Source organism: Lepidothrix coronata, unplaced genomic scaffold, assembly GCF_001604755.1.
Source record: "Lepidothrix coronata isolate B3197 unplaced genomic scaffold, Lepidothrix_coronata-1.0 Scaffold281, whole genome shotgun sequence".
NCBI classification, from domain to species: domain Eukaryota; kingdom Metazoa; phylum Chordata; class Aves; order Passeriformes; family Pipridae; genus Lepidothrix; species Lepidothrix coronata.
The window spans coordinates 10,343-22,454 of record NW_016690461.1 but is presented as its reverse complement, the minus strand read 5'-3'; the positions used below and the strand labels follow the sequence as shown (position 1 = coordinate 22,454).

Genomic DNA, 12,112 nt, shown 5'->3' with positions numbered 1-12,112 from the left:
CCCATCCCGCACTTGGCTCAGCAAAGCACTCAACAGATTTGCCCTTGGTGAGATCTTGGAGCCAGGGCCAGGCACTTCTGAGGGGCAGAGCTCTGCCTGCCCCAGGGGGATCTTCCCTTTGGATCCCCTCCTTTTAGGACAGTATCCCCAGCGTGTCCCCCTCCTCACTCCCCTCGAGCTTGAAAGGAAGCGTTGACCTTTCTGCACCGGATACCTCAGTTTGGAACCAGAATGAACTCACGAAACTTGAATCAAAAGATCCTTTTGGAAGATCCTTTTCAGTATTCTACGGAGGAGAACTGGAAACAGAGACTTGTTTACATTGCTGGCGAATCCGCACTCGCCTCTTGCAGCTCTTTCCCTTTCTGGGAGGAATTTAAGCATCACTTTATCTCCTGGCTGCTTCCCTCCCCCTTCCCACGGGGCAGGAAAGTGGGGCCAAAGTCCTGAGCCGTTGCCTTCAAGGGCTAAAGTGCTTTTCCAGGCACATGGAGGGGCCGAGGCGCTCCCGGCCGGGCAGCGGTTCCCGGGCTCAGGGATCGGTCGGAGCGGGGCTGTGATGCTCCATCTCCGTGGAATCCGTCCCTGCCCCGGGAGGGCCGTGGCCGTGCCCCTCGTGCCGTGGCCCTCGGTGTGGCCTCATGGCTGTCGGGAGACGGGATCCGGCACCATTTCACTTGAACGTGGCTTTTCCCACCGTTCCGTAGAGCACACGGAAAATGCTGCTTTTCCTTCACCCCCCCCAGCCCCCCTCCCTGTGTTTTGGAGTATTGTTGTGGTTTTCAGTTCCTTTGCTTAGAGGAGAAAGCTGATCCTTCTTTTGGCCTTGTTGCCGTGCTCTGACGTGTCCCCTCCGCTCAGCGACGCCGAGACAATCAGTGTGATCTCCGTAAGGGCTTCTCCATCCTTTGCCACGCTTTGTGTCCTTCCCTCTTAGCCAGGAGCTTTTTCTCCCCTCCCCTGTGTCTTCTTAAAAGTAGTAGTAATAATAATAATAATAATAATGATAATAATAATGAGAATGGAGGGAAACGAGGTTCCAGCGGCGCATCCGTGGTCTGGGAGCAGAGGGGAGGGAACGGGGTGGGAAGGGGACGTGTGGCCTTGGGGGTCCCAGTCTTGTTCTCCTTTAACGCTGTATCGTATCGTTGACAGCACAGCTTGACAATTTAAGTAATAATCAAAGTGTTTGGTAATAATGCATTATTTTGCTAAACGAGATTTGTGATGGTTTCCCTGGTGCATTGTAAAGAGGGATGGAGGGAAACTTCCGCTGCCCTGCCCGCTCCCCCCTTCCCAGCCCCTCGTGGGCTCCCAAACCTTCTTCCCTCGGACCTTTATGCCAAAGTTGGACCATTCCCGCTCAGTTCTGCCCCTCCAAGCAGCGAATTTTTCGGCTTTTCCCACCTCAATCTGATCAATCTCTTGGTTTGGAACACGCAGGCACCGGATCTCCGTCCCCTTCCCTGTCCCAGCCTCTGGAAAAAGGAAGTTTCTCTCCTCCCCCTTGGTCCAAAGCACTTGCTTCAAGTAATAAGCACTTTTGTTAAAGCATGAGTCTGGATTCCCTTTAGCATCCCACGGGATAGAGAGCAGCGCGAGGGATACGAGAGTGTCTTTGGCTTTATTTTTTCAGTTGGAATTTAAAAAAAAAAAAAAAGTTCGTTTCTAGGGAATGAGTGGACAAAGGGAAGTTGTGTTTTGAGAGAGAGAGAGAAAAAAAAAAACTAAAAAACCTAAAAAACAAACAAACAAAAAAAAACCAACCCAACAGCACAAGTACATTTCAAGTCCCCGGGTGTTTTTGCACTGCCATTGCCCGAGCGAGGGGCTCCGGCCCCCTGAGCCATAGACCCTCTGACAAACACTGAATGTACCGGGCTCGGCCGTTCCCGGCGTCCCCGACGGAGCCCCAGTCCCTGAGCGAGGAGGAGAAGCCTGGGGGGTGTCTTTGTTGTCGCTGTTCCCCAGCTGCAGGCACTTGGAAACTTAGTTCTTTGGGGAAATGTGTCCCCTGTCCCGCTCCTGTCCCCTCCCTCTCCCACCCCTGTTCCCTCTCCCACCCCTGTCCCCTCCCTCTCCCATCCCTTCCCCACTCCTCTCCTGCTCTTTTCCCACCCTTCTCCCATCCCTTTCCCCTCCCTCTCCAATCTCTCTCTCTCCCTCCCATTCCCTCTTCCATCCCTCTCCCCTCCCTCCCTCTCCCGGACGGAGCGAGGATCCCCCTCCCCAAACTCAGATGAGCAGCCCCACCGGCCCCATCCCGGGGCTGGAATCCGGCAAATAAAACAGTAGCACTAAAAGCCAAGCGAAAAAAAAAAATAATCTCCAAACTCGTGGAATAAGTTTTGGTTTTGTTTCTGTTTGGGTGTTGGGAGCACCTGGAGCGTGGCGGGGTCTGTGCAGATCCCAGTCCCCGGCTCGGGGGGAGGAACAAGGAAAACCCAAAACAAGGAACGCGGAGTCCCAGGAAACAACCTTTTTTCCTTGATTTTATCCTGACGTTCCGTGGGGCCTGAGGAGCCCCCCTGTCTCCCTGCCAGCACCCCCCCGGGGCCCTCCGGGTGGGAACGCCGGGGTCGGATCCGTGCAGCCCACGCTCACCTTTGCCTTCAGTGAGAAACCAAAGGAAAAACCAGCCCCTTCCAGAGGATCCCGGCGCGGATTCCTTGGTTCGGGCTTTTGTTTCTTTTTCTTTGCCTTTTTTTTTTTTTTTCCCCTCCCTCCTTTTCTTTCTGTTCTTTGTTTTTCTCCAAGGACACAAGGAGCTCTTCAATCCTCTTCTCCTGGCTGGAATTTTCTGGGCTCGGCAGTGAAAGGAGATTAAACCCCTCCCCGCCCCCCAAAAAAAAAAAAAAAGCCGAGACTCAACCGAAGCATCATCGGGAGCTCCGGGTAACGTACCCGCGGGGTGGGAGCGCCCCGAGGGGAGCAGTGGCTCTGGAGCTGCCCTGAAATCCTTGGAATTGCGGCGCGAGGCTGGAGGGGACGGAGCCGGAGCCCCCGCGGGGCGGTCGGGGATGGGGGGACGCGTCTCTTAAGGCATCTGTAGCAACTCTGTGTCTTTAATATCCTCCGTGTCAATGCTGCACCTCTGTATGCACATAAATGTTCCTTTGGTGGCGACAGGACAAACCTCATCACCTGTCAGGTACAGCCGACTCCTCCATGTCCCGGCCTCCGCGGCCCCGGGGCCTCGTCCCTCTTCCCGTGCTGGGGGGAGAAAGAGGGGGAAGAGAAAAAAAAAAAAAAAAAAAAAAAAGAGGAAAATAGCCTTACTCGACCCAGTCGTATCGATATTGTTCGTCAACTTGAAAATAATAAAGGAAACGCATGGAAACCTCCGGCTGAGCCGCCGCGGCCTGGGTGTGGTGTTTGCAGAACCGGGGTGTGAGGGGCCTCCTGCTGCTGTTCCCGGGCTCCTCCGGCTCCTCTGGAGCTGCCGATGGGCCTGGGCCTTCCTCCTGTCCCTTCTTTTTCCTTCTCTGAGCCCTTTGGGAGCGGGTTCCTGATGGCTTGGACAAAACTCCCGGTTCTCTGGGGCTCAGCACTCGGATTTCAGGGGTTGTTGGCGTCGGAGCCGGGGGGTGCCAGGGGTCCCACCGTGCTGCTCTGCCCACTCACAGCCCTGTGCTGGTTGCCCTGGGAATGAGAATGGAGCTTTCCCAAGCTCTGCCTCGGCTGAGGACGTGGATGGAGCCCCTGGTTGGGTGGAAGGAGAGGCCAGAGGCATGAGGGGTCTGGGACCCCGAGCGGTCCCACTCCTGCTGTGAGACAGGGTCCCAGCCCCCCAAAAGGGTCCCAGCCCCCCAGAGGGATTCCAGCCCTCCCAGTCCTGCTGTGGGAGGGGGTCCCAGCCCCGCTGTGGAATGGGTCAAGGGCTCCAGGCATTCGGTCCTGGCAGCATCTTTCTGAATTTTGCACTGTGTGAAGTGTGACCAGTTTGGGGGGGGGTGCAGAGCAGGGCACGGGTCGGTCACAGAGGGCTCGACCCCTTTCCTGCCACCTTCTCCCCATCCCATGGGTGCTCCAGGTCTGACAGTGGAAAACATCCCGGAGAACATCCCGGGTAACATCCCTGCTGGGCTGTGTTTGGTGCCTTCCTGCTCCCGGGGGCAGTGGTGGCTCCTGCCCCCCCAGTGTCCGGTGCAGGGGACATCAGTGTGACATGGAGGGGCTCGGGGTGTCCCTGTCCCGCTCCTCAGGCACCCCTGGAAGACCCTGCAGAGTGTGAAGCCCACCCTGGCCCCCCGTGGGGCTGGGCTGGGACATCAACCACCTGTGATTGTCCCCCCGGATTTGGCTGTTCAGACCTTTGCAGGGAGTGGAGCTCAGCATTCCCTGGAAAGGGCCTGAGCTGGTTCCCCTCCCAGCTCCAGAGCCCCAGTGTGAGCCCACCCTCCCGGCTCCCCCGAGCCTCCTGAGCAGTTACTTTTTTCTCAGATGTTCCATATCTGTATTTTCAGAAATCCTGCATCACCTTCGGGGAGGAGGAAGGAGAAGGGAGGGGAGGGAAAGGAACTAAAAAGATACTGAAAAGGGGGGGGAAAAAAGACAAAAGCATTCAGACTTGATCTATTTTCTACCGTGTGAGCTGCAACCAAGTCCTGTTCTTCGTATTGTGGCTTTGAATCAATTATGTTTATTAAAATGCTATTGCTTCTACGGGCTGTTGTCCTTCCTCTGCCTGGTCTGGGAGGACGGGAAGGGGAACAAGCTTGGATTCAGCCCCGGAGCCGGGTGTGTGAGCACCCCAGTGCCCCCACCCAGGGGGGCTGAGGGGACCCCCGAGTCCCACCCCACAGGGCTGAGCCTGAGGCTCCCGAGGCAGCGGATGCCGCTGAGGGTCTTCAGGAGGTGAAAAAATCCGGTCCTGGGGGCACGTTGGGGGTCCTGCCATCCGGTCCTGGCCCCGGCCGAGCCCCTCAGAGCTGCAGCCAGGCGCGGACGTGCCCCTCGGCCAGGGCGATGCCCAACATGATGCCACTGCCCAGCAGGAACCCCGCGTTCTGCAGGAGGAAGCGGCTCCAGGTGCCCTCGCCGGGGCCCTCGGCGGCTCCTCGCAGAGCCTCGGGGAGCTGGGGCAGAGCGGGGGCTCAGCAGGAGGCTCCCACCCCCCGGACAGCCCGGACACCCCCGGACAGCCCGGACAGCCCCGGACACCCCCGGACACCCCCGGACAGCCCGGACAGCCCCGGACACCCCGGACAGCCCGGACACCCCCGGACAGCCCGGACACCCCGGACAGCCCCGGACAGCCCAGACAGCCCGGACACCCCGGACAGCCCCGGACACCTCGGACAGCCCCGGACAGCCCTGGACACCCCGGACAGCCCAGACAGCCCCAGACACCCCCGGACAGCCCGGACACCCCCGGACAGCCCAGACAGCCCGGACAGCCCGGACACCCCCGGACAGCCCGGACAGCCCCGGACACCCCCGGACAGCCCGGACAGCCCGGACAGCCCCGGACAGCCCGGACAGCCCGGACAGCCCCGGACAGCCCGGACAGCCCGGACAGCCCCGGACAGCCCCGGACAGCCCCGGACACCCCGGACAGCCCAGACAGCCCCAGACACCCCCGGACAGCCCGGACACCCCCGGACAGCCCAGACAGCCCGGACAGCCCGGACACCCCCGGACAGCCCTTACCATGTCGGCCAAGGCCACGTAGAGGAAGATGCCGGCGGTGGCGGTGAGGACCCAGGGGGTGAGGGGGGTCCCGCTGTGCCCCACGGCCACCCCCGCGACCACGCCCAGGCAGGAGAGCAGGGCCGAGAGCAGGTTGAGGAGCAGGACGGAGCGGGGGGCGGTGCCCGCCCGCAGCAGCACCGCCAGGTCACCTGCGGGCAGAGCGGGTGGGTGGGTGGGTGTGGGGGGAGCTGAGGGGCTGCCGGGGGCAGGGGGAGCAGCATTTACCCAGCTCGTGAGGCAGTTCGTGGCAGAGCACGGCCAGCGCCGTGCTGAGCCCGCTGGAGAGGCTGTGGGAGAAGGCGGCACCTGCGGGAAGAGGGTCCTTCACCCCGGACCTGCAGGGACCCCGTGCCCTGTGCACCCCCCGCCCCCTGTCCCTGTGCCCGCCTGTCCTCCTGTCCCTGCTGCACTCTGCACCCCCTGCCCCCTGTCCCTGGGCACCCCTCCGTGCCCGTGTCCAGCTCTCCCCCCTCACCGATGGCCAGCCCGTCCGTCAGGTTGTGGATCCCGTCCCCCAGGACCACCATCCACACGATGTCGGTGGCCCCGGGGCTGAGGGGCAGCGCGGGGCCGTGGGAGTGTCCGTGGGGGGGCCCGTGGGGGGATTCCCGGGGGGGTCCGTGGGGCCTCAGCTCCAGCTCCGGGTCCGTGTCTGGTGCCCTGAGGTGTCTCAGCTCGGCCCCTGCGGCGGGACGGACACGCGGTGGGTGCCGGGGCCGGGGGCTGTGGGCACTGTGGGGCACGAGGGGGGGTTGTACCTCCTCGTGACGGTGCCAGGACCCCCGCGGCCACACCGGGGGTCTCTCCATGGGGGTGCCCCTGTGAAGGAACCGAGGTGTTGGGTACAAAGCCGGACCTGGTGGCAACCCCGTCGCCTGCCCCGTGCCCGTGGCTCTCACCGTGGCCTCCCGCCTGCGCCGCAGCATCCCCAGGAGCAGCTCCAGCAGGAAGAGCAGGTAGATGCCCCCCAGCACCGCCAGCCCCTGCAGCACCGCCGGCCCCGGCCCCGACAACGTGTCCTGGTGCCCCCCCTGGGCCTGGACAGGGGTGACCCAGCGGGTCAGGGGACCCCGACACCCCGGTGTCCCCCAGGGTGCCACCTCCCCTCCAGGGGGGTGGGGGTACCTACGTGGGGCCAGAGGTGGAGCAGGGCGTCCCCACAGAGTGTCCCCACGGCCAGGGCCACCAGGAAGGCCAGGAGGGAGCGGAAGAAGCTGCGGCTCAGCAGCGGGACCAGGAGGACGGCCAGGGCGGACGGGAGGCTGACGGAGGCCACGGCCAGGAGAGCCCAGCCCAGCGCTGTGGGGAGGGTCAGGGGGCACGGCAGGAGCAGGGGGGCACGGGGAGGGGGTGTGGGGATGGGGGGGCCTTGGGGATGCAGGGGTGGGGGTCTTTGGGGATGCGGGATGGGGACCCCAGGGAGGTAGGGATGGGGACCTCAGGAATGGGGACCCCAGGACCAGGAGTGTGGGGTGATGGGAATCTGGGGCTGGGGATTGTGAGGGGGGAGCACTTGGGGTTGGAGGGACGGTCATTGTAGGGATGGGGTTGGAGGGATCCAGGGATGGGACTGAAGTGACAGGGGACCTGGGAAGCCAATGATGGAGGAGCCAGGGATGGGAATGCACGGAGAGGGTCCACAGGGTCCATCTGATGGGAGACCAGGGGCTCAGGGTGCAGGGACAGGGGGACCAGATGCTCGAGGAACCAGAGATGGGGCTACAGAGATGGGGGGCACGGAGATCAGACACTGGGGCACGTGGGGATGCAGCAATGGGGTGACAGGCTGTGGGGGACCCGGGGACAGACAACCTGGGGCCGGGGGCCTGGGAGGGGTTACCCCGGGTTGGGGTTACCTGGCCACAGGCCCCCCCCCGGGGGAGGCAGCGTCACCTCATCGCTGTGCTGGATGCAGACGCGGCTGTCGATCTGGTAGAGCAGGGCCGGGCACAGGAGGGTGAACTGCTCCGGCGTCAGCTGCGACGCCGAGTCCAGCCCGAAGTTCACCAGCAGTTGGGTCACGTTGAGGCACTGCAGGGCCGGGGGGCTGCGGTGAGCGCTGCTGGGGGGTCCCGGGGGGACGAGGAGCAGCCGGGGGCCCCCCAGGCTCCCGGGATGTGGCAGCGGAGAGGGACGGTGAGACCCCCCCCGCCCCACTCACGTCGTCGTGCGGGTGGTCGGCGCTGGAGTGCTCCAAGCCCAGGACCCTCCCCAGCAGGCTGAGGGTGGGCTGGTACTGCCGGGGGGGGCCCCCAGCGCCGGGGGGCTCGGTGGGCACCGGCTTTGCCCAGCTTTGTGTCTGGGAGGGCGGGGGGCTGCGGGAGACCGGGGCGATGAGCCCCCCATCACGCCGGGGTGTGGGGCAGCCCTCCCGGGGGCCGGGGGGGAACCGGGTACCTGTGGGGTCGGTCGGTCGCTGGGGCGCCGGGAGCCGCGTCCCCGCCGTGCTCCCAGACCGGGTGCCGGTGCCGGTGCTTCTCCTCCTGCACCTCGAGCAGGTCCAGGTGACTGACGTGGCCGTGGCCCAGCTCCTCGTGCTGGATCTGGACCACCTGGACGCGGCCCAGCCCGAGGCTGCCCAGCAGCCGCGCCAGCCCCTCGAAGGGCAGGGTCCCGTTGGCCCCGTACTGCCCGAAGAGCTGCTGCAGGTAATACCCGTGCTCCTGCTCCTCGGGCAGCGGCCCCGGGGGCTCCGGCGTCCCCCCGACCCCCAGAGCCAGGAGGAGCCCCAGGAGGAGCCCGGGGGGGCCCATGGGGCCGGATCCCGGGGGCGGCGGAGCTGGGGGAGGAGGGGGACACCGGGGTGAGGGTGGTGGGAGCTGTGGTGGGCGCAGACCCCCTGCCCGTGGGCGCCTCCCGGGATGTGGGTTCCCCCCAGGTGGCCCCCGGCTGCGCTTTCCTGCCACCCGTCCGTCTGTCTGTCCGCAGGGAAAGCGACAGGCGGCACCAGGGTCACCTCCCGGGACACGTGTCCCACCCCAGGGCTCAGGGACACCCCGGGCAGCGGGGCCGGGACGAGGGGTGCTGCCCCTGTGCCCCCCGAGGGCTCCCGAGGTGGGAGAGGGGGGTGGTGGGGACAATGCTGTGGGGGGACATGGTGACCCTCGTCCTCGAGGGGAGGTTTTGCAACGGGGGCAGGTTTTGTGAGGGAGTTAATGTTTCACCAGGCGGGAGATAAAGCCCTCGGCACCCCCGGCTCCCTCCTCACACCCCCACCCCACCACCCACAGCCCCACATCCCCCCACCGGCTCCCCCCTTCCCAGCAGGGACACGGGACAGGCGCACGTGGAGATGGGATGGTGGGATGGCCGCCGTCCTCCCACGTGGGGCCAGGCCGTGATGGAAAATCCTGGGAGCCAGCGCCCCACCGACCCCCCCACGGCCCCGCGGGTGCCCCCTCCCCCTCCCCGGAGCCCCCCCCCGCCCACCCACGTGGGTCTCATTGTCCCCATCACCACCCCACTCGTGGGACCCCCCCAGGCGCGGCGCTGGCATCGCCCGTGTCCCCCCGGGACCCTCCCGTGCCCACCCGAGCCCACCTGACCGGTGGTGGGGCCGGGGGGACGCGGCCCTGCCCGTCCCCGTCCCCGTCCCGCGTCTGCTGCGCCCGACCCGGGGGGGCCAAGGGTCACCCCGGAGCTGCTCCCGGCCGGCCCCGGTGCCGGGAGGGGCCGCGGGGAGGGCCTTGAGGGCGGGGGGGGGTCCGGGTCCCCCCCGTGCCGGGCAGGAGCAGGAGAGGCGTGGGCAGAGCTCGACCTTTATTAACACGCACCCCGAGGGTCCCGGGCGCTGTGGGTGGGGGGCACAGGGCGGGGGGGCCGCAGAGCCCCCGGCACCGCTCAGCCCCGTCCCGCCCGGGACCCCCGAGCACGGGGGGCTCCGGGCCGCCCCCGGAGGCACGCGAGTGGGGGGCAGCGGGGCCCGGGCACCCCCTCCTCGCCCCGGGGGCTGCGCGGGGCTGGGGGGCCGGGCCCCCCCCGCCGTTCCCGACCGTGCCGGGGCTGGAGGGAGGAGGGTCCGGGGGAGGGTCCCCGTTATCTCTTGCTGCTCCTCCGCGTCTCTTTGCCGTTGCTGACGGGGCCGGAGGCGGGGCCGGGGTGCCCGGGCTGGCTGCGGGTGATGCGGCCGCTCGGGGGGTGCGCGGGGGCGCTGGGGGGGTGCGCGGGGCCCCCCGGGCTCAGCCCGTTCCCGTTCTGGCTGTCGGGGGCTGCGAGAGAACCGGGAGGGAAAGGTGGAGCCGCCCCCACCGTCCCCGAGCCTGGGGGTCCCACGGGGGGGGATCCTGCAGCCCCAGGGTGGGGAGGGGGCTGCATGACCTACCTGGGGGGGCTGCGGGGGGGCCCTGGGTGGTCTGTGAAGCAGAAGCACTCGCGCTCTCGTTCTGGGCCTGGGGAGGAGGAGATGGAGACCCCCGTGTGCTGCAGAGCCAGGGGGCTGCCCTCGGGGGGCCAAGGGGGTCCTGGCAGTGCCAGCCCAGCCCCCTCCCCAGCCCGGGACCCCCCAGCTCACCCCTTTGCTCTGCGACTGCTGCGCCACGTACTCGGGGTTGGGCTCGCTGAAGTTGGGCACCTCGGAGTACACCATGCAGAACCTGCAGGCAGAGAGGGGCCGTGGGGTCCCCCCGCCCCCCCAAACCCCCCCAGCTCCGGTGGGACCCCCCGCCCCGTCCTTACTCGCCGATCTTCTGCAGGTCCCCCCCGCGCCCCGTGTAGAGGGTCAGGCAGCCCTTGAAGACGGACGCGTAGCTGAGGAGGAGGAGGAGGAGGAAGGGGGGGGTCAGGGTGGGGTCCCCGCAGGGTCGGGGGTCCCGGGCGCCCCCCCAGTGCCCCCAGTACCCCTTGGTGAGGCGGATGATGTCCCCAGGCTGGATGAGGTTCCCCACATCGTCCCACACCGAGATGTTGATGCTGCCGGTCTTGTCGGCCACTTTGCACGTTCGCACCTCGTGCCCGTCCTTGGTCTTCGTCACCCGGCCTGGGGGGACACGCGGGGTCAGGGGGGCAGGTGGGGCCAGGGGGGACCCCCCGCCCTCACACCCACCCGTCTCCAGCACGATGAAGATGAGGTTGAGGTTCTTCAGCCCCGGTTTCACGTCCTTCACCAGCGTCTCGGTGCTCATGGTGCCGGCGGGACCCTGCGGAGGAACGGGGGGTACCGGGGATGGGGGGACACCGGGGACAGGGGGGACACCGGGGATGGGGGGTACGGGGGGACACCGGCTGTGCCACCCCCGGGGGGCAGGACATCACTGCTGGGACGGGGAGCACAGGTATGGGACCACCCGGGGATGGGACCAGGACACCGGGGATGGGACACCGGGGATGGGACACTGGAGATGAGACTACCGGCCTTGGGACCACCGGGGACAGCAGGGACAGGACAGCGGGGACGCGACACGGGGGGGGGGGGCATCGCTGCTGGGGACAGGGACCGCGGGGACGGAACCACCGGGCTGCGGGGACACCGGGGACGGGACCACCGGGCTGCGGGGACACCGGGGACGGGACCGCGGGGACGGGACACCGGGGGGGCATCACCGCTGGGAACGGGACCACCGGGCTGAGTGCGGGGACGCGGGGAACGAGACCGCTGGAACGGGGCCGCCGGGACACTGGAGACAGGACCGCGGGGACGGGACTACCCACGAGCGAGACTCCGGGGCCACCGGGACCGGGACCGGGATCGGGATCGGGAGCACCGCCCTCTCTCCCGCCCCGCCGCCAGGGGGCGCTCGCAGCCCCCGCCGCGCGCTCACCGGGCACGCTCCCGGCAGCCCCCGGGACACTGCCCCGCGCAGCCAATCAGCGTATGGCAGGGCGGGTGACGTACCGCTGCTCCAACCAATAGCGATGCACTAGGGGCGGGGCTTAGCGCGGCTCACCTCGCGGAGCCCCGCCCCGACCAGTGAGTTGCTGCTCGCGCGAGGCCAGAGCGGCGCTTCCGGCGCGGCAACTTCCGGCGCGGCGGGGCCGGGCGGGGGGGACCCGGTGGAAGCCGCGGCCGCCCCTGAGCCCGGAGCGGCCCCGGAACGGCCCCCGAGTGGCCCCGGAACGGCCTCCGAGAGGCCTGGGCCCGGTGGCCGCGGTACGTGAGGCGGCGGGAGGGGGGCCCCGTCGGGAGAGCCGGGCCCGTGGGCGGCGTTCGGGGCTCCCGGGGCGGGGAGGGCGCGATGCAACCCCGGTAGCACCGGGGGGAGCGGGCGGTGGTCCGGGAGGGGCCACCGGGGCTCGGGGCTGGGGGAGGCCGGACCTCGTCGGGAGTCCGTGTGGTGGGGAGTGACCCTTCCCCCCCCGGCCATGAGAGCCCCGGGGGCCGGTCCCGGTGCCGCTGGAGCCCCGTCCCGGTGGGAGGAGGAGAATCCCCGGCCGTGCTCTCGGTGCCGCGCCCGGACACCGGGAGCGAAACGACGATCCCCCC

At 67.1% G+C, this 12,112-nt stretch overlaps 2 protein-coding genes across 4 annotated transcripts; both read right to left on the bottom strand.

Annotated features, from left to right (window-relative positions):
* Positions 1-3,097: 3,097 nt before the first annotated feature.
* Positions 3,098-9,266, bottom strand: SLC39A5 (solute carrier family 39 member 5). Of its 3 annotated transcripts, XM_017836647.1 has the most exons (11): positions 9,235-9,266; positions 8,092-8,473; positions 7,856-8,009; positions 7,551-7,725; positions 6,824-6,993; positions 6,594-6,731; positions 6,453-6,513; positions 6,170-6,376; positions 5,920-6,000; positions 5,653-5,843; positions 4,620-5,078 (listed from the first exon to the last, which is right to left on the bottom strand). In XM_017836647.1, exons 2-11 carry the CDS (start codon positions 8,445-8,447, stop codon positions 4,926-4,928), a joined length of 1,686 nt encoding a protein of 561 aa, XP_017692136.1. In that variant the 5' UTR covers positions 8,448-8,473; positions 9,235-9,266; the 3' UTR covers positions 4,620-4,925. The 3 variants fall into 3 exon arrangements, with proteins under 3 accessions (XP_017692138.1, XP_017692136.1, XP_017692137.1); XM_017836649.1 differs by lacking the exons at positions 4,620-5,078; positions 9,235-9,266 and adding an exon at positions 3,098-3,213 and having other exon boundaries at positions 8,092-8,978; XM_017836648.1 differs by lacking the exon at positions 9,235-9,266 and having other exon boundaries at positions 4,620-5,009; positions 8,092-8,985.
* Positions 9,267-9,729: 463 nt separating this feature from the next.
* NABP2 (nucleic acid binding protein 2) lies at positions 9,730-11,457 on the bottom strand. The gene is made up of 7 exons (XM_017836650.1): positions 11,341-11,457; positions 10,736-10,829; positions 10,531-10,669; positions 10,369-10,440; positions 10,205-10,286; positions 10,016-10,082; positions 9,730-9,902 (listed from the first exon to the last, which is right to left on the bottom strand). The coding sequence occupies exons 2-7, from the start codon at positions 10,812-10,814 to the stop codon at positions 9,730-9,732; spliced, it is 612 nt and encodes a 203-aa protein (XP_017692139.1). The 5' UTR covers positions 10,815-10,829; positions 11,341-11,457.
* Positions 11,458-12,112: the final 655 nt, after the last annotated feature.